General features: G+C 54.1%; 1 protein-coding gene across 2 annotated transcripts in view; it reads right to left on the bottom strand.

Annotated features, from left to right (window-relative positions):
• The window catches only part of MGAT5B (alpha-1,6-mannosylglycoprotein 6-beta-N-acetylglucosaminyltransferase B), a 70166-nt gene that overhangs the window by 7711 nt on the left and 40304 nt on the right, over positions 1-22151 (bottom strand). Inside the window, exons 9-14 of one of the 2 annotated variants that reach the window (XM_042967172.1) lie at positions 16175-16306; positions 14645-14778; positions 10476-10606; positions 10037-10042; positions 973-1128; positions 77-223 (exon numbers count right to left, since the gene is read on the bottom strand). In XM_042967172.1, the coding sequence (XP_042823106.1) occupies positions 77-223; positions 973-1128; positions 10037-10042; positions 10476-10606; positions 14645-14778; positions 16175-16306 (706 nt within the window). The remainder of the gene's footprint in view (positions 1-76; positions 224-972; positions 1129-10036; positions 10043-10475; positions 10607-14644; positions 14779-16174; positions 16307-22151) is intronic. The other variant, XM_042967173.1, reaches the window with a different exon arrangement.

Here is a 22151-nt window from a genome sequence, read left to right as displayed (position 1 = left end):
CGTGTCCTTTCACCCCAGGCCTGTCTCCCTCTTCCGGGTGATGCGGGGGGCCCCGCGTCAGACCCTCCCCACTCACCTCTCTGGAGGTGGGCTTGCCTCGGAAAAACTCGTGGTTGAGGGAGCTGTGGGGCGGGCTAAAGCGGGCCTGTAGGAAGACGCAGCCGTTGGCGATGGCCTCCAGCGGGGCGGGGCCCTCGTAGGGGAAGCCGAACCCTATGAAGAGCTGAGGAAGCCAGGTGGCACAATGGTCAGGGAAGCCTGGGCACCGCAGCCCAGGGCCCCAGGGAGCCAGGGCGGGGGCATCCACAGGAGGCGGCCATGTGCCGCGGCACACACTTCCCCCTCTCTAGGCCTCAGTTTCCCCATTTGGAAAGAGGAGCTGCGATTCGGTTATATCAATGGCCCGTTCCTGCCGCGGCGGGCTAGGACTCTGGAGGGGAAAAGACAAGGGTGAGGGTCTCAAGCTTAGGAGGTTTCAGACCCACACCTACAGCTGAGCTTAAAGGACCTTTACCCACACATCCTAAAAACGATTCACTCGGCACCTAACTTGCGCCAGGAGTGCTCACAGGGCTGGCCCCGCTGGAAGGCGATCAATAAATGATTCTGAACCCCGGGCTGCAGTGTAAGGTTGTTCAAGTTGCCGACTGCACAAAGCCGCTCCTCCTCGCCCAGCCCACCCACAGACACACATATCCAGGGGGCCTGCGGGAAGAGCTGTGGTTAGAGCAGGAGAGGCCTGGAGGCCCTCCAGCCTCAGCTGACCCCGATCCCTCAGGGCCCGGCACCAGAGTCAATGCCCATTGTACCCGCTGCTGCTCCAGGAATACGGTGCAGAACTTCCAGAAGCAGTCAGTCCGTGGAACTCCAGCCAGGGCATGCCCTCAGCCTGCCATGCCTTCAGCGGCTCTAACAGCAAGGCCTGGCCCAGGACGGCGGGGGGGGGGGGGGGGGGGGGGGGGCGGGGCTCACCTTGGCCTTGCGCAGCAGCTGCTGGAACTCAGGCTGCGGCAAGAGACCGTGGTTCTTCACGAAGGCCGGGACCTCGGGGGGCCGCTGGCTCTCATAGTACACAGTGCCGTGGATCTCCATGTACTTGTTCAGGACGCCCAGAAACTTGTCCTTCCCCTGGAAGAGGAGGGTTGGACATGGGAACCTCGCCCCACATGCGGAAGGCACGGCCGTCCAAAGAGACACCCCCGGTGTGGAAGCCAGAAACTGCGGAGCCGTCAGCCAGCTGCGTGACCTCGGGCAAGGCCCCTGCCCTCTCTGGTCCTCATTTTCTTCATCTGTGAGTTGCAGAAGTTGCACTAGACGAGAGAGGCTGCAGGACTATTCTTAGCCACGGAAGTGTTTCCTTTGCAAAGAAACCGTATAGGGACTCACATTTCGATACACCCAAATGAAGCCGCTTCGCCTCCCCGGAACCCCTGATGACCTCTAAGAACATCTGAGGAGCTGTGGGGCCAAGGTCATCTCATCCCTCCTTCTCTGTCTCCCTCCGTCCTCCACCCATCGTCCATCCACCCACGGAGCACATTTTTATGGAGCACTTGCTATGTGTTGGCACTGAGCTCAGGCAGGGCCTTCGTCCTCAAGGAGGACACCTGTGAGTGAACGCCCCCAAACTAGCAAAGGCTCAGCCCCTCCAGACGCGAGTCCCAGCTCCAGGCTCTGCTTTCGATGTGGAAACAGGCCCAGCCTGGGGGGAGGGGGACAACAGGAAGCAGGGCACAGAGGAGGAGATAACAGCTCAGCCACCAGGCACCCGTCGGACCCCATGGCCGGGGCCCTGAGCCGGGAGGTATGGGCAGCGTAGGATCTCATCAGGAGTAAGACTGGGATCTGCCCCTGGGTTGTACTTCTTGGGGGCTTCTGAGACTCACAGAAGAGAGGAAAGGAGAAGCTGAGAAGAGAGGAACTTCGCGATCATAGAGAAGGCCGGGCCAGGGAGGGGGTTTTGTTCAGGGAGGGCAGGTCCTCAGCAGGCCAACAGGCCAGAAAAAAAAAAAGGCAGGTTCTCTCTGTCCCGCTGGCTAGCCATGAGGTCAGACAGCAAGGAGCTTCAGCCCAGGTTTTGTCTTGTAAACCGCGGCTCTTGAAGAAAGTTATCAATGGACATCAAGATAAGGAACAGTTCACGTTTTGAGACTCCAAACTGCACACGTTTTTCGTAAAGAAGCCTTCCGCTCCGGGCAATGGTGTAGTAGGTAAAGGATATCAGCCCTGCCTCTGAGAACGACCAGGAAAGATGTGGAAGTACAAAACCTTGTGCGAAGGTGAAAATCTACCAAAGCATGAAGAATTACAAGGCCAAGATCTGAGAGAAGAAGGGCAGGAGACTGTTGAGGTTGCTGCTGAGACCAGGGTTCCCCCACAGGGGCACCTGCTGATTCCAGAGTCAGCAGCAAGGAGGCTTGAGCAGAGCTTCTGGTCACCTTGCAGAGCTGGGGGACAAGTCAGAGTTTGGGGTCTGCTGAGTTGGGCGGCGGGGGGCGGGGGTGCTGATGGAAACTCCACCCTTCGGGTTGGAATTCTGAGGAATTACACGCTGGTAGAAAGGGTGGGCCGGAACTAGAGCAGCCCCTACAGGGGCTGAATCTGTCTTAAATAGTCTCGATCATTCTCACTGATCTGAGATTGCTGGGGCCCCAGCCACAAGCCAAGAGTGTCTGGAAGAAGACGGCATCATCCTTGACCTCGAGTTATTTCTACAATTTTTTTATATTCATTTTCCAGAATGAAGGAGGAGAAGGAGGAGGAGGAGAAAGAAGGGGGAGGAGGAGAAGGACCACCACACCACTACCACCACCAATGAAATCCCAGTCAAAACCCCAGCAGGCTTAGGAGAAACAACTTGACAAGACAAGAAAGCGGGCAGACTCACATTACCTGATTTCAAGACTTATTGTAAAAGTCCAGTACTTAAGGCCGTGTGCTGTTGGCGTCAAGACAGATCAATGGGATAGAACAGAGAGTACAGAAATAGACCCACAGGCGCATGGCCAATTGATGTTTGGCAAAGGCACAAAGACATTTCAGGGGAGGAAGGATCGTGTTTTCAGCCAATGGTCACGGAACGTTGCGCGTCCACGTGCGAAAGAAGAAAACGAATTAGAAGTTTAATCTGCCCTTCGCATCATACACAAAAGTTAATTCACGACGGATCATAGACTTAAATGTAAAACCTAAAACTATCAAACACAGGGGAAGACCCCTTGTGACCTTGGGTGAGGCAAAGATTTCTTAGATACGACACCAGAAGCACAAGCCATAAAACGCTGGACTTCGTTAAAATAAAGAACTTTGTGGGGCGCCTGGGTGGCTCAGTCGGTTAAGCGTCCGACTTCAGCTCAGGTCACGATCTCACGGTCCATGAGTTCGAGCCCCGCGTCAGGCTCTGGGCTGATGGCTCAGAGCCTGGAGCCTGCTTCCGATTCTGTGTCTCCCTCTCTCTCTGCCCCTCCCCCGTTCATGCTCTGTCTCTCTCTGTCTCAAAAATAAATAAACGTTAAAAAAAAAAATAAAGAACTTTGCTCTCTGGAGAAGGAAGACAAGCCTCAGACAGAAAAAATTTGCCAAGCATGTATTTGATATGGGACCTCTATTCAGAACGTGTAAAGAACTTCAACAACTCAATGATAAAACAACCCAATTCTTTAAATGGACAGACTTTGAAAAGACCCCCAAAAAGATATAGGGAGGACAAATAGGGCCGCAAAAATATCTTCACCATCATCAGACGTAGGGGACTACAAGTGGAAACCGTACGATATCATTGCACATCTGTGAGAATGGCTCAAATGGAAAAGACCGGCCATGGAAGTATTGACGAATTTGCAAAGGAACCAGAACTCTCACACGTTGCCGGCAGAATCATAAAACAGTACGACCACTGCTCCCCACGGCTCCGAAAACGTTCGACGTAGTTCTACTGTTACGATTCAGCCAATTCACGCCTAGGGATCTACCCAAGGGAAATGAAAGGATATGTCCGTACAGACGTTTGTACGTGGATGTTCATAACAGCTCTGCTTGTAACGGCCAAATACTGAAAACGACCCCAACGTCCACTAACAGATGAACACACACAAACTATGTGCTGGGTACCTCCATACAATGGATCACTATTCAGCCATAAAGAGGAATCAGCTATTGATACGTGCGATAACACGGATGAATCTTGACATAATTATACTCGGTGAGAAAACCCAGACCAAAAACTGAGCATGTACCAGAGGAGTCCATTTATATAAAATCATAGAAAGTGATATCACCACTAACCTGTGGTGACACCAGCTCACGGGCTGTCTGGCAGGGAGTAGGGGACAGTCAGGAGGAAGGGAACCTGGGTGACAGAGGCACTATCCTGATTGTGGCGATGGTTTCACACGTATATACACGTATGTCGAGACTATCCATTTGAAACGTGTGGTGGACTGCACGTCCAGGCTCAGTAAAGCCTGTTAAAGATAGATTTAAATTTTTTTTTTACTGTTTATTTATTTTTGAGAGAGACAGAGAAACAGTGAAAACGGGGTAGGGGCAGAGAGAGGAGGGAGACACAGAATCGGAAGCAGGCTCCAGGCTCCGAGCTGTCAGCACAAAGCCCAATACAGGGCTCGAACTCATAGACTTTGAGATCATGACCTGAGCCGAAGTCAGACACTTCACCGACTGAGCCACCCAGGCATCCCAAAAATAGATTTTTAAAGAAAAAATTTAAACACCTTGATTTTTAGAAGAATCGGGTGCATGACAATATGATCAAAACCCAAGAGAAACAGACAATAAAAAGAGACCCATAGAAGTTCTAGAAGCTGGAGTTACCAGATACAGACCTCAAGATAAGTCTGCTGAATGTAGTCAAGGAAATAGAAGACGAGGTTTGAAACCAAATGGAAATATTAGAAGTGAGAAATATAGCAGCTGAAATTAGGAGCTGAATGGATGGATTTCACCGCAGATTGGACCCAGCTGAAGAGAGAATTCGTTTAGTGAAAGAACAGAAGGAAACATCCAGAATGAACCACACCGCAAGGGTGGAGATTACAGAAAGGAATGTAAGAGACAAAGAGGCTATGCTGGAGTCTAATGTATGTGGAAATAGAGACCCAGAAGCAAAGGAGAGAGAGAGAGAGAGAGAGAGAGAGAGAGGCAGAAGCAATACTTAGATAACTAACTGAAAATCTTCTAAGACAAACGACAGATCAAACCACAAATTCAAGAGCTCTATAAACACCATGTAGGATAAATCAAGAGAAAGCCACAACGAGGCACACCATAGTAAGTCTACTGGAAACCAAACACACAGAGGTCATAAAAGTGAGCAAAGAAGGACAACAGTTTGCCTTTATTCTTTTTTAATGTTTATTTATTTTTGAGAAAGAGAGAGAGAGAGAGTGCGAGCAGGGGAGGGGCAGAGAGAGACGGAGACACAGAATCTGAAACAGGCTCCAGTCTCCGAGCTGTCAGCACAGAGCCCAACATGGGGCCTGAACTCAAGAGCTGTGAGATCACGACCTGAACCGAAGTTGGACGCTCAACCGACTGAGCCACCCAGGCACCCCCTTTCTTTTTTTTTTTTTAATTTTTAAATAAATTATATATTTTTTAAATGTTTATTTAGTTTCGAGACAGAGACAGAGTGTGAACAGGGGAGGGGCAGAGAGAGAGGGAGACGCAGAATCCGAAGCAGGCTCCAGGCTCTGAGCTGTCAGCACAGAACCCGACGCGGGCTCGAACCTACGAACTGTGAGATCATGACCTGAGCCAGAGTCAGATGCTTAACCGACTGAGCCACCCAGGCGCCCATGACAGATTACCATTAAAGGAATGGCAAGGCTCACAGAAAGGACGGAAGCCAGAAGACAGTATTTTCGTAATGCTGAAAGAAAATAACCACCAAGCTAGAATTCTGTACACAGCAACCATATCCTCTAGGAGTAAGGGTGAAGTAAAGGCATTTTCAGGGAATTAAAATAAGAGCACCTACGTTGGGGAGATGCAATTAAACACTTTAATGTTCTTTTATTGTCTAATAAAAGGTAAAGGTACTGACTTATCTAGACTGTGATAAGTCAAGGGTGCATGTTACCATCTTTACAGCAGGCACTACAAGACTAGGAGAGAGTACGAGTCAGCTAAGAGGGCGTGAGTTTCAAAACACAGATCGGTGTAAAAGAAGACAAGAAATGAGAGGGGAAAGAACGTGGAACAGGAAAGAAAAAGAAATAGAAGCCAGCTAGTGAAATGGTAGATCCGAAGCCAAATATATCAGAAATCACACTAAATATGAAAGGACTACGTCTCGTAAAACTAAATGTGCTCACAGAAGGAGAAGCAAACCATGAATGTAAAGTGTACAGAGAATATGTCTACACCCCCACCAACTTCCTCATTCTGTCGCAGGAGGCAGCTGTTAGAACGGTTTCTTGTGTACCTTTTCAGATATTTGATGCACTCAAAGCATAGTTACATTTTCCTTAAAACACATGCACAAACGGTTCACGTTATATATACTGTTCAGCAGCCTTTTTTCACCCATACACACACGTATTTATGTACGTATGCACGTGTATATGCACGTATGTATCGTGAATGTGCATTATGTAGGTGTGGATAATGCGTGTGTGTGTTATGGATGTGTGTGTGCACGCATGCATGCAAACTTTATTTTTAAAATTTTTTAAATATTTATTTTTGAGAGAGAGAGAGACAGAGAGGGTGAGCAGGGGAGGGGAAGAGAGAGAGAGGGAGACACAGAATCTGAAGCAGGCTCCAGGCTCTGAGCTGTCAGCACAGAGCCCGACACGGGGCTCGAACCCACCAACGATGAGATCATGACCTGAGCTCAAGTCGGACGCTTAACTGACTGAGCCACCCAGGCGTCACATGCATATAAATTTTCAGTTTCACAAAACAAGATGTACTCTTGGGGTACCTGGCTGGCTCAGTTGATAGAGCATGTGACTTGATCTCGGGGTCATGTGTTCAAGCCCCATGTTGGGTGTGGAGATTTTTTTTTTTTCAAATCTAGTCTCTCTTTTTTTTTTTTTTAATTTACATCCAAGTTAGTTAGCATATAGTGCAGCAATGAATTCAGGAGTAGATTCCTTAATGCCCTTTAGCCATTTAGCCCATCCCCCTGCTCCCACAACCTTGCCAGTAACCCTCTGTTCTCCATATTTAAGAGTCTCTAATGTTTTGTCCCCCTCCTTGTTTTTATATTATTTTTGCTTCTCTTCCCTTGTGTTCATCTGTCCTGTGTCTTAAAGTCCTCATATGAGTGAAGTCATATGATATTTGCCTTTCTCTGACTAATTTCGCTTAACATAATACCCTCTAGTTCCATCCACGTAGTTGCAAATGGCAAGATTTCATTCTTTTTGATTGCCGAGCAATACTCCATTGTATATATATACACCACATCTTTATCCATTCATCCATCGGTGGACATTTGGGCTCTTGCCATACTTTGGCTATTGTCAATAGCACTGCTAGAAACATGGGGGTGCGTGTGCACCTTCAAAACAGCACACCTGTATCCCGTGGATAAATGCCTAGTAGTGCAATTGCTGGGTCATAGGGTAGTTCAATTTTTAGTTTTTTGAGGAACCTCCATACTGTTTTCCAGAGTGGCTGCACCAGCTTGCATTCCCATCAGCAGTGCAAAAGAGATCTTCTCTCTCCGCATCCTTGCCAACATCTGTTGTTGCCTGAATTGTTAATGTTAGGCATTCTGACAGGTGTGAGGTGGTATCTCATTGTGGTTTTGATTTGTACTTCCCTGATGATGAGTGATGTTGAGCATCTTTTCATGTGTCGGTTGGCCATCTGGATGTCTTCTTTGGAGAAGTGTCTGTTCACGTCTTTTGCCCATTTCTTCACTGGATTCTTTGTGTTTTTGGTGTTGAGTTTGATAAGCTCTTTAGAGATTTTGGATACCAACCCTTTGTCTGATATGTCGTTTGCAACTATCTTCTCCCATTCCGTCGGTTGCCTTTTAGTTTTGCTGATGATTTCCTTCACTGTGCAGTAGCTTTTTATTTAGACGAGGTCCCAATAGTTCATTTTTGCTTCTGTTTCCTTTGCCTCTGGAGATGTGTTGAGTACGAAGTGCTGCGGCCAAAATCAAAGAGGTTTTTGCCTGCTTTCTCCTCGAGGATTTTGATGGCTTCCTGTCTTACGTTAGGGCTTTCATCCGTTTTGAGTTTATTTTTGTGTGTGGTGTAAGAAAGTGGCCCAGGTTCATTTTTCTGCATGTCGCTGTCCAGTTTTCCCAGCACCACTTGCTGAGGAGACTGTCTTTATTCCATTGGATTTTCTTTCCTGTTTTGTCAAAGATCAGTTGGCCACACGTTTGTGGGTCCATTTCTGGTTTCTCTGTTCTGTTCCATTGATCTGAGTGTCTGTTTTTGTGCCAGGATGTGGAGATTATTTAAAAAATAAAATCTTAAGGGGCACCTGGGTGGCTCAGTCAGTTTAGCATCCGACTTAGGCTCAGGTCATGATCTCACGGTTCATGGGTTCAAGCCCTGTGTCCAGCTCTGCACTGACAGCTCAGAGCCTGAAGCCTGCTTCAAATTCTGTGTCTCCCACTCTCTCTGCCCCTCCCCCACTCACACTCTCTGTCTCTGTCTCTCTCCCTCTCAAAAAAAAAAAAACATAAAAAATTCTAAGCAAATAAAATAAAAAAATAAAATCTTAAAACTACATTTCCCCTTAATACATAAAGGTCCTCTGATATTCCTTTATTCTACAGTTTCTGTGATCCTATTTCATTTTAAAAGGGTATTTGAGACTCTCTAAGTTAGAAAAAGACAGATACGGCATGATCTCCCTTATACGTGGAATCTAAAAGAGGGGAGCTCATAGAAATGGTGGCTGCTGGGGGCTGGGGGTGCAAAAGTGGGGAGAGGCTGGTCAAAGGAACAAGCTTTCAGTTGGAGGACGCGTGAGTTCGGGGACCTAATGAACAGCGTGGTGACTGTGGTTAATAATACTGTAGGGTGCACTTGCCATTTGCTGAGAGAACAGATATTAAGTGCTGTTACCACACACACGCACGCACACACGCACACACACACAGATGACTATGTGGGGTGCAGGTGTGTTAATCAGCTTGATCGTGGCGTTCCTTTCGCAATACATGTGTATATCAAGCCATCGTGTTGTACATCCTAAGAACCATACAATTTTCCCTTGTCAATTATTCCTCAGGAAAGCCGAGCAGAAAAACTCCAGAGCTCTGGGCTAACTTCGCGATTTATCCATGGGTCCCAACCTGCCGTCTGAAAAGGTCCCCCAGACGGGTCTTCTGATAACTGGCCTGTTTCCTCCAGCGGCAAGGGCGGGCCTACCTTCTGTCCTACGCCTGCTCCCTGGGCTACACGCTCTCACAAAATAGCACCCAGGTCTGAGCCACAAGCCCTGTTTTCTGGGCACCCAGATAAGATGGGCCTCTGGCACAAAATTCACCCAAGGCCTCACCCTGATCCCAGCTGCTGCTCCCGTGAGGAGGTGAGGGCCTCAGTCTCCCCCGTCCCGTACTCCTGTGCCACCTGTCCTCCTGAACCCTGGGTGGCGACTGTCCCAGGATGCTCCTTTCATGCTGTTCATCAAGCCACCTCCGGCTTCCCCCAGCCACAGAGACCAGAGCAAAGATGTCTTTTTTGGGAGGCAGCTTCTTTGAGGTCCCTTGCAGAACAGCGTCGCTCCCGGCTATCACAGAGACGCCTGAGCTACAGATAAAGCCTTTCTCTTCCCAGACTTCATAACCTCTCACCTCTTGGGGCAGCTCTTTGGCAGTGTTGTTCTGGAAGAAGCAGATGCGGCTGGTGCTACCCCCGGCCCGAGCGCCCCGTGGCAGCCTGCTCATTTGGCATCACATGAGAATGACCTCCATCCCTCCCCCTACACCCCGTGGGGTCGGGGTGGGGGGGGGGGACTCCAGAGCACCTCCCCCCCGCCAGGGGATGCCCTACTGAGAACAGAGAGGAACAGGAGGAGAGACTATGGCAAGCGGTCACCATACCTGGAGCTGCCTCGTTGCCAGGAGGGCACAGAGAAAAGAGGAGAGAGAACAGGTCAGTGAGCAGTGAGCACATGACCTCCCGTACAAGTACCGCTTCCCCGGGGACCCAGCCGGAAGATGGGGCTCTAATCCTTAGCCTCTCCTGCCTTCTGCACTCCTGCCCCCACCCCGCAGCGCCCCCAAGTCAAGCCTAAGCCCCCTTGCCGGGCTCACAGTGTTTATCGATCTGTTCTTAGGGAGGGTGGCGGGTCAAGGCACAGTCCTTGATAAAGGACATCTGAGAGCGTTGCACAGCAGGGGCCGAGGGGGGCAGGTTAGCAGCCCCCAGGCTGGGTATTTTCAGTGGCAATTAGGGACCTCTCTTTTCTGACCCATCAGTGGGGGACAGTTCTACATCCAGAGCTGGGGGGTGGGAGTTCTGGGGGGGGGGCGTTCTCACCTTCCAGATACTCGCCTCCTTGCCATACACCACAGCCATGTTGCTGGCCTTGCCGCCTCTGATGAGCTGCTTCTCCGTCTCGTTGAGCTCCTCAGACACGAAGCCCATGAAGGAGTTGTCCGGGGTGTGAGCTGCGGCCAGACCACGGGGTCAGGAAGGGGCTTGCCACACAGCCACGGACGCGCCCCGGGTCTACCTGCACTGGCCCCATCAGAGGGGGCCCCGTTAGACAGGGACGGGGACAGGGGGCTGGTGGAGGAGGGGCAGAGCACCCATCAGTGTCCTGGCCCCGGGCCTCTCCCTCCCCAGAGCGGAGCTGTGAGCAGAGGGAACCCTGGGAGGTCCCCTTGCTCATTTGCAGACAGGCACAGCCAGGACCCTGTCCTGGTCAGAGCCCTCCCTCCCAGGTTCGCTCAGGAACCGAGGCTTTGGCTCCTCCCCTTTTCTCTCACTGGCGACACCCATCAGCAGAGCCGGTACCTGGTGGGATGTCCCACATGGCCTCCAACACTGCCGCCCTGGCCCGGGTACCATCCTCTGTCCTGGGCCACTGTGACGGCTGCCTACCCCCATTTCCGCCATTCTCTTGGCACTGCCTTTCAATTTTAGGTCCTGAGCAATCCTTTCAAATTTAGGTCAGACCAGGTCCGTCTGCACAAAACCCTGCGGTGGCCCCAACAGCCAAAGTCCCTACAACAGTCTCCAGGGTCTGCCCCCGTGCCCCCCTCGGCAGGATCTCTCACTACCTCCTGGGACCCTGCCCGGTGCACTCCCTCTCTCCGTGCATGCTTTGTCTACAAGACCCTGCCGAGAGGTCCCTCCTGGCCCTGGTCACTCTCTGTCCCTTACCCTGCACTTGCTGACCCAAACATGATATTATACATCAAATGGATCATTTATCGGTGTTGGAACGTAAGCCCCGTGAGGGCAGGGGCTCTGCTCGGCTCACCTCGCTGTCCCCGGCACCTGGGAGGGGGAGCCTGGCGCGCTGGCTCATGAGTGTGTGGGCACATCCTGACTTCCCCCACCTCCAAGTTTTTTGCCCCAGCCGTTTCCTCTGCCTGGAGCGCCTTCTTCCCCTGACGTGGATGAGAAAATGCTCTCCGGCCTCAGGGCCCCACTCATATGCCACCTCCCCCTCTGGGCTCCAGTGCCCCTCTCTTTGTGGCCCCGCCCCCGTGGTTCTGCCTCTGCTACGGTACAGCCCACACTCTGACCTGCTCCCTTGTCCCCAGAACCCAGCGCACCGGGGGCAGGGAATGCACTTCAGCCTCTCTCGCTGTTCCACGGTCGTGCTACTTAGCTCTGTCTGCCTCAGCACCCGTGCCACCGATTCGCAAGGCACAGGGTCCCGCCCATCGTGTTCAGGACCTTGGACAGAACATTTGTTGAGCCCAACGACATCCACTCCGCCTTCCGGGGTGGGAGGGGCTGCGGCAAGCAGGTTGGCAGAGACCACGCGTCCTCGATTTCCCAGAACAGCCCTGGCGCCAAAGACGCCATTTCTTCATCCCGCGAGCGTGTTTTCACATTTTAGCATTTCTGACACGGAGCTGTATACTTCGATCCAATGTGTCGATTTCACGTACTATTTCTACCCACAAACCGTCACAACCAATGCCTGGAGCATCGTAGAAGGAAAGGTTTCCTGCCTAAGTGCCCCCAGAAAGCTCGTGGATTCTTGGGTCTGAAACTCCCAACTGTAAGGAAGGGAGGGCCTTTGCTGACCCCAGGACAAAATGATCTTTCTTCTAGAGCTTCCGGAGCATAAGGAGGGGCGCCGGAGGCCTGGAGTTTATTTCTGTGATGGTCAGGATGCGGGCAGCTCTCCTGTTTCAGGAGGCTCCACCCAGATTGGGAAGGGGGGGGGCCCAGGAGGACAGACCAGACCCTCTCTCCCCAGTTTGCCCGCCGAGCCCCATCTCCCTCCCTCTGGCCCCACCTGCTTCCCCCCACCGACACCCCAGGCCTCTCTCCTGATTGCCATTTCCTCCCTACTCACCCAGCTGAAGAATCCCTCATTCTACCAACCCTGCCCAGTTAGCAAACTAGTGGGACAGGGAAGTGTCCAATCAATTAGAGTAACAGAGACCAAGAGCCAAGAGCTCGTGGGGGGCAGGGGCAAGGGTGAGCCCAGAGAGGCAGCCACCCTGGGGACACCGCCTGGCTAGATGCGGAAATGAATCTGCTCATGAATTCTGCCCTGGACCCGCAAACTCTCTCTTCCTTTTTTGTTCTGTTTCTTTAATGTATTCACTCAATTAACATTTCCCGAGGACCCTGATAGGCTCCAGGGAGATAAATCAGTCAGTGGCCCCCCTTCTGAGCGGTTCATAATCTATCAGGGAGAGATCAGTGTATGAGCAAGTAACTCTAATATACTTCAATAAACGCTTTCGTAGAAATGGTTTTAAAAGTTATAAAAACAGGGGCGCCTGGGTGGCTCGGTCAGTCAGGTGTCCGACTTTGGCTCAGGTCACGACCTCACAGTTTGAGTTCGAGCCCCGCGTCGGGCTCTGTGCTGACAGCTCGGAGCCTGGAGCCTGGTTCGGATTCTGTGTCTCCCTCTCTCTCTAATCCTCCCCTGCTCGTGCTCTGTCTCTGCCTCTCGAAAATACATAATAAAACGTTACAAATTTTGAGTTGGGGTTTTAGAGGATGAGTAGGAGTTCTCCAGGTTTGGAACTCCACATCCAGCGGGCCCCACCCCACATAAATCCTCCATTTTTTTCAGTGTAGATTATTGCAGAAGCCTCTTAACCCATATCCTGCTTCCCCTTCTCCTCTACCACTGCCCCTTACCACTATCCCCACCTCCTTTCCCTCCAGAGTCTGGTCCCCACAGAGCCATGTGGCCTCAGACCTCCGGGCCTCAGTTTCCTCCTCTGGGCTCCAAGGAACCATCCCACCTTCCCAACCTTCTGGGATCCAATCAAGCCATCACCTATGTGCCGAGAAATTGCATCTGCCACTAATGTGTCCTAAAACCTGGAGATGAAGACAGAAAAGGACCCTAAGCGCCCCAAAGAGGCACATTAATTTGACAGACAAAATAAATGGCGGGTACTTGACTTCTACGCAAGTTCCTGGGACCCTGCTCGGAACCTGGTTTGCTCTGAATTTAGATACAGCCTAACAAAGGTGCTTATCTGGCTTTCCAACCCAGAGCCTTCAAAGAGCCATAAATTAGCTGTGCAAGACGCTGCTGGAGGCAGCCACACTGACAACAATTAAATGTGACAGCTGATAGCTGCCCAATGAGGAGAAAAAGCACCACATCAAACAGTGACAGCAGAAGGGGCCACTTAGCAAGGGGACCCAGCTCCGCACACCTCTGCCAACCCCGAAGGGCAGGCTCGTGCGCGCCAGAGCCAGAGTGAATTGACCCTTCGTTGTCAAGAAAAGATTAAATTATCTTCACCACGCTGCAGGTAAGAGGGCAGGTCAGCGTGTGTATATATTTTAGAGTCTCATTAAAAATAGCTCTAAGGCTTAGCTCTAACCGCACTCCTTGCCTGGCACCCACTGTCAGAGGGTTTCCACAGGGACCCCAGCCCCCAGGCTTACTTCCCATTATTCCCAATGCTGGAGACTACTGGAAGCTTCCAGAACCTTCCAGAACCTTCCACTTCTTTCCACATCTGCCTTCACTTCATCTGGCCCCTCCACTTAGAAGAGCCTGCCTGTCCTGCCCCTTCGCCACCCCCTAGAGCTCCCCAGTGTACTTTTGGCCTCTCTTTCTACAAGGTCACCGAATCCTCGTTGTTCTGGAACGTGTGCTCAGCATCTCTCTGAGAGCAGCCTGTGATTCTGGAGGCAAAGGCCACTTCCTCCGTGTTGGAAAGGTCACCACGTTTCTCCCAAGCCAGGCTGGAAGCCCCCCCGCCCCCGCCCTTCCCTCCAGGCTGCTCCCTCCGCGCTGCCTGCTCCCCAGACACCACAAGACACTTCCTGTCTGGGTCACACATTTGCTGAAGGGGGAACAAGGCTTTCCTGGGGCAGGCAGGTGCCTGGGCCTGCCCTGCTCCCACACTGGCCCGGGGGAGGAAAGCCAGGGAGGAATAGGGGACCCTGCTCCTCCCATGCACCCCTGAGAGCCACGAGGAGGCCCCAACTGCCCCTGACCGCGCCCCCCCACCACCACCACATCCTGTGCCCGGGACACTCACGGAACATGGTCATGAACTGCTTGGGGTTGAGGTTCCAGTAGCCCCAGTTGGTCCGGTATCCGTGCAACGTGGCGTATTCCTCATGGTTGTATGCGGGTTCTGTCCCGAAGGTGTCAATGACCCGGATTCGGCATCTGCTCCCCGCCCCGGGGGTGGGGGGGGTGGGTACCAGGAACCAGGGTCAGCCACCTCCTTCCTGTGTCTCCCCGGGCTGGGTTGCCCCAGCAGGGACACTGTAACCAGCCAATGGCCGGGTGCTACTCCAACTGTGGTCGGAGCTTGGGCTCAGACACTACCTAGCTGTGTGACCCCAGGCAAGCGCCTTAACCTCTCTGGGTGAGCCCCACCATCGGTCAAGTGAGGGTAACAAAAGCCCACCTGTCCCAGGGTTGTGTGAACCACAGACCACTCACTCAGGAACTGTTCGTTATTTCGGCTGCCCCAAGGGAGCCTAGTGGCGGGAGCGGGGGAGGGGGGGGGTGGTCACCTGTACGATTTGCACTTTCCTGAGCAGGGGGCAGCAGTCATTCGAGTACACAGCCCCCCTGCTCAGGAGCCTGACACCCCCAGGATGCGCCTGGCCTGCCTGGGCTGCGATGCAGAGGGCAGGGCCCGGGGGGACCAGCCACTACCATTATCCCCAACGTTGGAGCCTACTGGAACCTTCCAGAACCGTCCAGTTCTTTCCACATCTGGGGAAGGCAATGCCAGCTTGGCCACTTCAGGTACACCTCCCAGCCGGGCGGAGGCTCTGTCTCGGCCCCAAAACCTCCCCCTCTGTCCGTCCCACCCCTGGGCGTGGGCACCAGAAGGAAACTGCTGAGACTCAGACACCCCTCCAGGAAGCTCCGTCACCCCGCTTCCTTCCGGGTGACCCAGAATTGTCCACAAACTGCTGAGGTCGGCACTATTCCCCCAGAGGAGGGGCCGGGGGTGGGAGGCAGCGGCACCGAGCGCAAGAAGAACACGCATTAATAATAAAAGCAATAACAGTGCCTGTCACTTTTTTTTTCCCTAATAAAATCATGCGGGATAGTCAATGGGACTGGAGCAAATGTAATAAATAGCAGGGCTCTCGGTGCTAAATTAAACCCAGTATCCCGCTGGCTGCAGAGACGGGAGCCGGAGCGATGGCATTGGCCTTCGCCCAAACCCAGGGGAGTGGGGTGGAGGGAGGGTGGAGGAGGGGGTGCTGAGCCCCCACAGGCCGAGGTCGTGGCCCCCCTGGGGTGTGCCACTCCATCCACTCCTCCCCGCGATTCCCCTGCCCACCCCATCCAGGTCACCTCTGAGCCCCGCCCCCAGGCTGCCCTGCAGCAGAGGGGCAGTGAAGGGAGCCCCCCACTCCGAGTATTACTTGAGGAAGCAGGGGGGCGGGGCAGAGCTCCTCCAAGAAGGCCAGTGGCGGGGGAGGGGAGACAGAGGCAGGGCGAGGCTTCCCCCCAACGGACCGCGACCTCGTGGTCCGGGGACAAGGCAGTCCCCCCACCCTGGGGCCAGTGTCGGCTCCACCACCCGGAGCTCTCTCACCTGTACTTCTTGAAGGATAATCCCATATGCTGCTTCATCTGCTGCAGGCCGTGGTAGTCGGTGTAGATGAGGTCAAAAGGCAGGGGCATGGTGAGCGGGCAGTTCCCCCGGCCTGGCGGCACCCCTAAGTTACTGAGAGAAGAGCCCCTCAGAGCCTGAGCCCCAAGAGGGGCCCACAGGCAGCAGACCCCCACCTTCCCAACCAGCCTCGAGTCTGGGGCACCTGGAGCCCCCCCAGTTCTTACAGCCCAGGATAAACACGGAGTGGGGGGGGGGGCACCGTAAAGGAAAGCGAGGCTGGCACATGAGCGCTGGCAGACTTGGAAAGGAAGTGAACAGGGTGGCCATGTCCAGTCGTGTAAGTTTTCCACTGCACAAGAGACTTCAACGATAGGAAACAGGACTGAGATCCAGCCCGGGCTAGCTTGCCAGGCTGTGCCCCTCACCTGGGCTGCTTGCCACTCGGAAGGGGCACCTTTTGTTGATTTGCACAAATGTGCTCCCCGCAGGCCTGCGCCCGCCCAGAGGGGGCACCTTTATCTAGCGCTCACAAATCGCCATCAATGCCCACTATGGTCCTCAACGTGTCTTCTGTGTTTGGAGCAGAAGGCCCTGCCTCAGAAGATAGAATTCAGCTCTGCTGACTGGCTCCTGGCCCACAGAGATGCCCACCCCTGCCCCCCAGGGTCACCCAGCCTGCTAGATCATTTACCCAGAAGCTTTCCTCTGGTGACCCAGTGCCAGAGCCTTTGGGTCATGTCACTGGAGCCCGGAGGACACGGCCACAGCCGCCCGTGTAAAATCTTGGCATTGGACTTCCCTGCCCACCACGCAGGAGCCCCGGCTCGGCCTGGAAACCCACCCCCCTGCAGGGGACAAGGAGGCATTTAGACCGCTCATTCAGTAAGTCTGTACTGAGCCCCTGAGCCAAGCCTGGTGTGGAAAAGCCCCGCTTCCTGTGGGGACCCCACAGCAGCCACCCACCTCCCCCGGAGTCCCACCTCCCTTGGATGCGTGGTCCAGGAGACCTCCCAGTGAGCCCCTTCAGGGATCCACATGAAGAGCAGACTCAGGCAGGGGAGGGGAGGAGCTTTGACAAGGTCACGGCTCATCGATGGCAAAAGGCCACGACTGATGAGCTCTCTGGGCACCTAGAGCCAATTCAAGCCAGGTGGAAAAGTACCAGCCTGGACGTCTTTGCGTCCTCTTTGCTCATGCTCTGCCGGCCACCATCAGAAGCTGGGGAGGGGGGCACTGCGTACATCGTCCCCAGCGCACAGTGACAGAAGCCGTGCCTTTTCAATGCCGTTTATGGTAACTGATGACAAGGCCGTGATGGAAAGGTGTCAGGGGAGGCTGTGTGTGACGGGGATTGGGGACATCAGGGGTCGGCTGTGCCTTGCAGAAAAGGGCAGGAGGAAGTGGGGGGCGGGTCTTTCCCTGTGCCTGCTCCCCACCAGCCGGCGCACCCCAGCCCCACCCAGCTTCCCCTGCGAAGCGTCGAGAGGAGAATGCAAAAATCGAACACCCAGTGTCTCACTTCTTATCTATATACGTAACAGTGGCCGAGGGTCCCCTCCCCGACTCGACCAGCTCCGTGTGAGTGTGACTCCCCTCTCCAACTGGACCACCACACGGGACTCTCAAACCCAGGACTTCTAAGGCAGGGCAGCCTTCGTCAGCTTTTGCCGTGGTTGTTGAAATAACCCAGAATGAGCACAGACCGCAGGGGTCTGGAACCATCACAGGAAACGGCTCCCACAGCCTGGAGACTTCATGAAATATTTGGTGATATTTTTACGTGTGGAGCAGATTTTTGCCTTCTACTCCCCAGGATACCTCTGTCGTTTCCTTTCAAGCACGGGCTTTCTCTTGCCCTCTGCACCCCCCTGCCCTCTCCCCCCCCCAAAAAAAAAACTCCTCCAGTAAAACTGATGCCCCAGAAAGAAGCATCATTTTTGTGCCGGGCTGCAGCAGCTACCTAGAGAGAGACACCGCCTCCCTCCCCCGATTCCCTGCACTCAATGGGGAGCCACGGACAGAAGGACAAAACGACGAACCCCCTATCCCTTCCTGGCAGAAGCCAGGAAGGGGGTGGCTTCTCCTCCCACAGGAATCGGGGCCTGGGAAAATCAATTAACAACCCTAAAGTACAAACTGTAGGTGGGTCCGGTCGCTGCTACGGGCACCGTAAGAGGATTACTTCCCCACGTTACGTTTGTGGTTGGTTTCTAGGCAACGTGTCCCTCTGTGGCCACACGTGGTGCCGACAAAGTCACGGGGGCTCCCTTTGGTTGCCCGAACCCCGACCACAGCCGTGGCCCCTGCCCCAAACACCACGGCCGCCGAGAGGCCAGCTGAGCCACACACAGCTCTCCCCTGGGAGAATGGCTCCGCGCTGACGTTCTAAGGCACGAGCCCTCATCATCTTTGTCCCTTGACGGGGCTGACATTTTGAACAAGGGACCATTCCGCACGGTCTCAGCTTATTAATTCATTTAAATCCTTTCATCTGGGCAGCTACCCTAGGAGATCAGACTCATCCTTCTCCTGCTCCCCTCTTTCCAGGCTAGGAAAACAGAGAGGTTTAGTAAGTTAGCCAGGGTTGCACAGCCAGGAGGCTGTGAAGCTGGGATTGGGACCCAGGCAGTGGGGCTCCAGAGCCCTCCCCCTCCCCACTCCCACCCGCTAAGCTCTCCTGCGTCTCCAGCACGGTGTCGGATGGTCGGATGGTCGGATGGTCGGACCGCAAAGACATCCCCGAAACCCGAGCCCCGGCTGCCAGCGGAGATTGGGCTCCAGTCCCAGTTCTGTTGCTAACCTCGGGGGAGTCATAAGCCTCTAGGAATTTCGTTTTTCTCCTCGGGAAAAGACAAAAATGCCTCCCTCCCAGGGTTCCTGGTAGGATCAACCGAGGTGCGGTGAGTGAGCGTTCTGCTACTAATCGTTTCTTCTTGTCAGCATCTGCCTTCTGCACTTGTGGGTCCGGCAACTCCTTCCTGGACCACACGCAGCCCCCTCGCTCAAGGCCCGTCATTTCTCACCTCGCATCTTGAGGTCATCTCCTCTCTGCTCAGTGTCCCTCCAGTCTTGTCTCTTTCCTAGAGAGATCTTTCCACGCTGTAAACCCGGTTCCAATCCCTCCCAGAAGACTTCTCGCTTCCCGGCCCTTGCGTCCTCCTCCTCCAGGAAGTCTTCCTTGGACGCCCCGCCCCTGTGCTCCCCGACCCCTGGCTTCAACCCCCGCCACTCTGCACTGTCCTGAGTCACCTCCTTCCAACCGGGCCCGTGAGGATAGGCCCAGGCATCTTTGAAAGCCCAGAGCTGGGACAGCATCTGGCCCGATAAGCCCCTGCTGTGTTCAGGAAGGAATAAACAAACCAATGAATCCGGTGAACCCTGTGCTGAAAATTTGGCCAAGGAAAGTCTGTCTGGAGAGAGGCGCCGGGTGAGGGGAGCCCGAGGGTGACAGGTGTCTCAGAGGGGTAAGAAGCACGCTGCTCTTCTGAGGAGTGACCAAGGGTCCTGGGACACCCCGGGACCCACACTAGTGGACCTCTGTGCCCTGCAAGTGTGCAAGCCATCCCGCAGGAAGGAGAGGAAGAGAGACAAGCTGGCCCAGAGACTGCAGACCGCCTCCCAGGAGGAGTTAACGCGGGGCCGCTCCGTCTCCCCGGCCCTTTCTAGAAAACAAGAGTTTTCGATTTAAAGAGACTTCACTGGAGATAAGTGTGGCTGCTCATTGCTCTGGTCACAGGGACTCAGGGCCCGCCCGGAGGACAGCGGAGAGGGTCAGCCCTGCCTGGGGGTTGGGGGAGGACTGTGGTTTCATCACTTGTCAGTTAAGTTCGCCTTTATGGGCAATTTTATGCTACGTGGTTGGTCGGAGCAAAGGTTGGTCGGTTGGGGGAGCACAGGGGCGGGGCATCCAAGGAAGACTTCCTGGAGGAGGAGGACGCAAGGGCCGGGAAGCGAGAAGTCTTCTGGGAGGGACTGGAACCGGGTTTACAGTGTAGAAAGATCTCTCTAGAATAGAGACAAGACCGGAGGGACACTGAGCGGCGAGGAATTGAAAACCGCTGCCTCCTCACAGCCTTTCAGCCAAAGGTGCCCACGGAGGCTCGGCCGGGCAACGCCACCCTCCATGCGGGCTCCTCAAAAGGCGCCTGCCCAGATGTTTCCTCGTTTCCAGTGCAAGTTCCCGATTCCTCTTCGGACTCTTAGCCCGGGGCTGTGTCGGGGGTGGGGTGGGTGAGGGAGGTCGAGGAGCCTCCCCACCCCCAGTGCACCCGTGGGGTCCCCCCCGACCCGGGTCAGTCTATTAGGGGAGGCAGCACCTGCCCATGGAGGGACATGACACCGTCCACTCAGCACCTCTGGTCCGCACACTACCGTCCACAATGCTTCGGGAGGATGGGGGAGTCTACACGGAATTGCCCAACTGGGTGCCTGGGTTATATTTCTAAATGGCCCCGGGCCACCTGAGCAGGGAGCCTGGATACCGGATGAAAGGGGCACAGGGATCTAGGGAAATGGAGCGTTTCCATGGCTCGCCTGGTGATCCTGGGGCCCCCACACCCCAAGCCGAATTAATCCACCCTGCAGGGGGGCGGGCGGTGGAGGGGTCAGGGTTTAGTGGGGACAGAATTTCAGCTTGGGGAAACGAAAAAGTCCTGGAGAGGGATGGCAGTAATGCCCGTATAACCTTGTGAACGCACGTAATACTGAACCGTGTACTTCTAAATGGTTAGGAGAGCAAATTTTGTTATGTGTATTTTACTATAATTAAACCGTTCACGCTCAAGGGACCACGCGTGCCCAGCCCCACAAGGACGTGCCGGGCCCTCTGCCTCCCAGAGGTGCCCGTGTCCCCACCTTCCCCCAGCTCCCCCAGACTCCCAGCTGGCTGTAACGCAGGGGTGCAGCACATATTCCCAGGAGGGGAGACTCAGTAGGCGAAACAGAGGGGCCGGGGTGGGGGTGGGGGGGAAACAATCTATGCCCAATTGGAAAAAAAAAAAAAATCCTCAGCTGGGAATCGAAACACTGAGCTCTGGCTCCGTGGAAAGCGCTCCTGGGCGTGAGCTCCAGCGCCAACGTGCCCGGTGACCTTGCACAGACCTCAGATCATCCTGGCGTCCGCCTCCGGTCCCAGAACGTGGTGCTCGGACTGATCTCCACGATCCCTTCTGGGCTAAACATTCTCTGGTTTTATTTCTCCCTGTGCCTTTGGTCTGTGGCTGGAAATAACCTCTCCAGGTAGTGCTTACATTCTGGAACAGACTATCCTCCCTCCCTCTCTTCTCTGTGTGGGAAGGACCTAATTAAAAAGAATTCTCACCAAGTGCTCAGAGATCTTTGGCTCCCGGTGCTAGGCGCACGCAGGTAACTTCTGCTTTTCCAGACCCCTCTCATTGCTGGGTGCACACCGGCCGGGGCCGCCCAGGACTGTTCCGCCTCCCAGGGGACCTGCGATCCCTCCTACCCCATCCAGTACCCGCCTCCTGGGCACTATGGTGTTGCCCCCCTGTCTCTCTAGGTCTACGTCCACGGCCTGTTTCTAGGGCAGGCCCCTGCCTCTTCCCAAGAGCAAAGGAGGCAGAGAGAAAGGACCCCAGAGAGTTAACAGGACATCTAATGAACTGCTTTACAAGGGAGGTCAGGACCACCAAAGAGAAAGAATTCTATTGTTCTGCGGCGTTTTCTTCTCTGGCCCAGGACCAGCTCAAGAGCAGCCAGAACTAAAGGCAGAAAAGGAGCAAGGGCCAGAAGGTTCTAAAAGAGAAACACAGGAAGCAGCAACCCCCGCCCCGCCCCCCGCCCTGGGCATTAGGACCACGGTCCAGAGCTGATGCTTTCTTCCCCAGCACGACTTCCTATTTAAGCAAACAGCTAAGAATAGTGCCACCGCTCCCAGGAGAGCGGGATGAAACCACGGATTCCTTCCTCCAGTTCCCGGGGGGTGCTGCCGGCGTGA

Source organism: Panthera tigris, chromosome E1 (genome assembly GCF_018350195.1).
Source record: "Panthera tigris isolate Pti1 chromosome E1, P.tigris_Pti1_mat1.1, whole genome shotgun sequence".
Taxonomy (NCBI): domain Eukaryota; kingdom Metazoa; phylum Chordata; class Mammalia; order Carnivora; family Felidae; genus Panthera; species Panthera tigris.
Note: the sequence above shows the minus strand (reverse complement) of the source record. Positions and strands in the feature narration are given on the sequence as shown.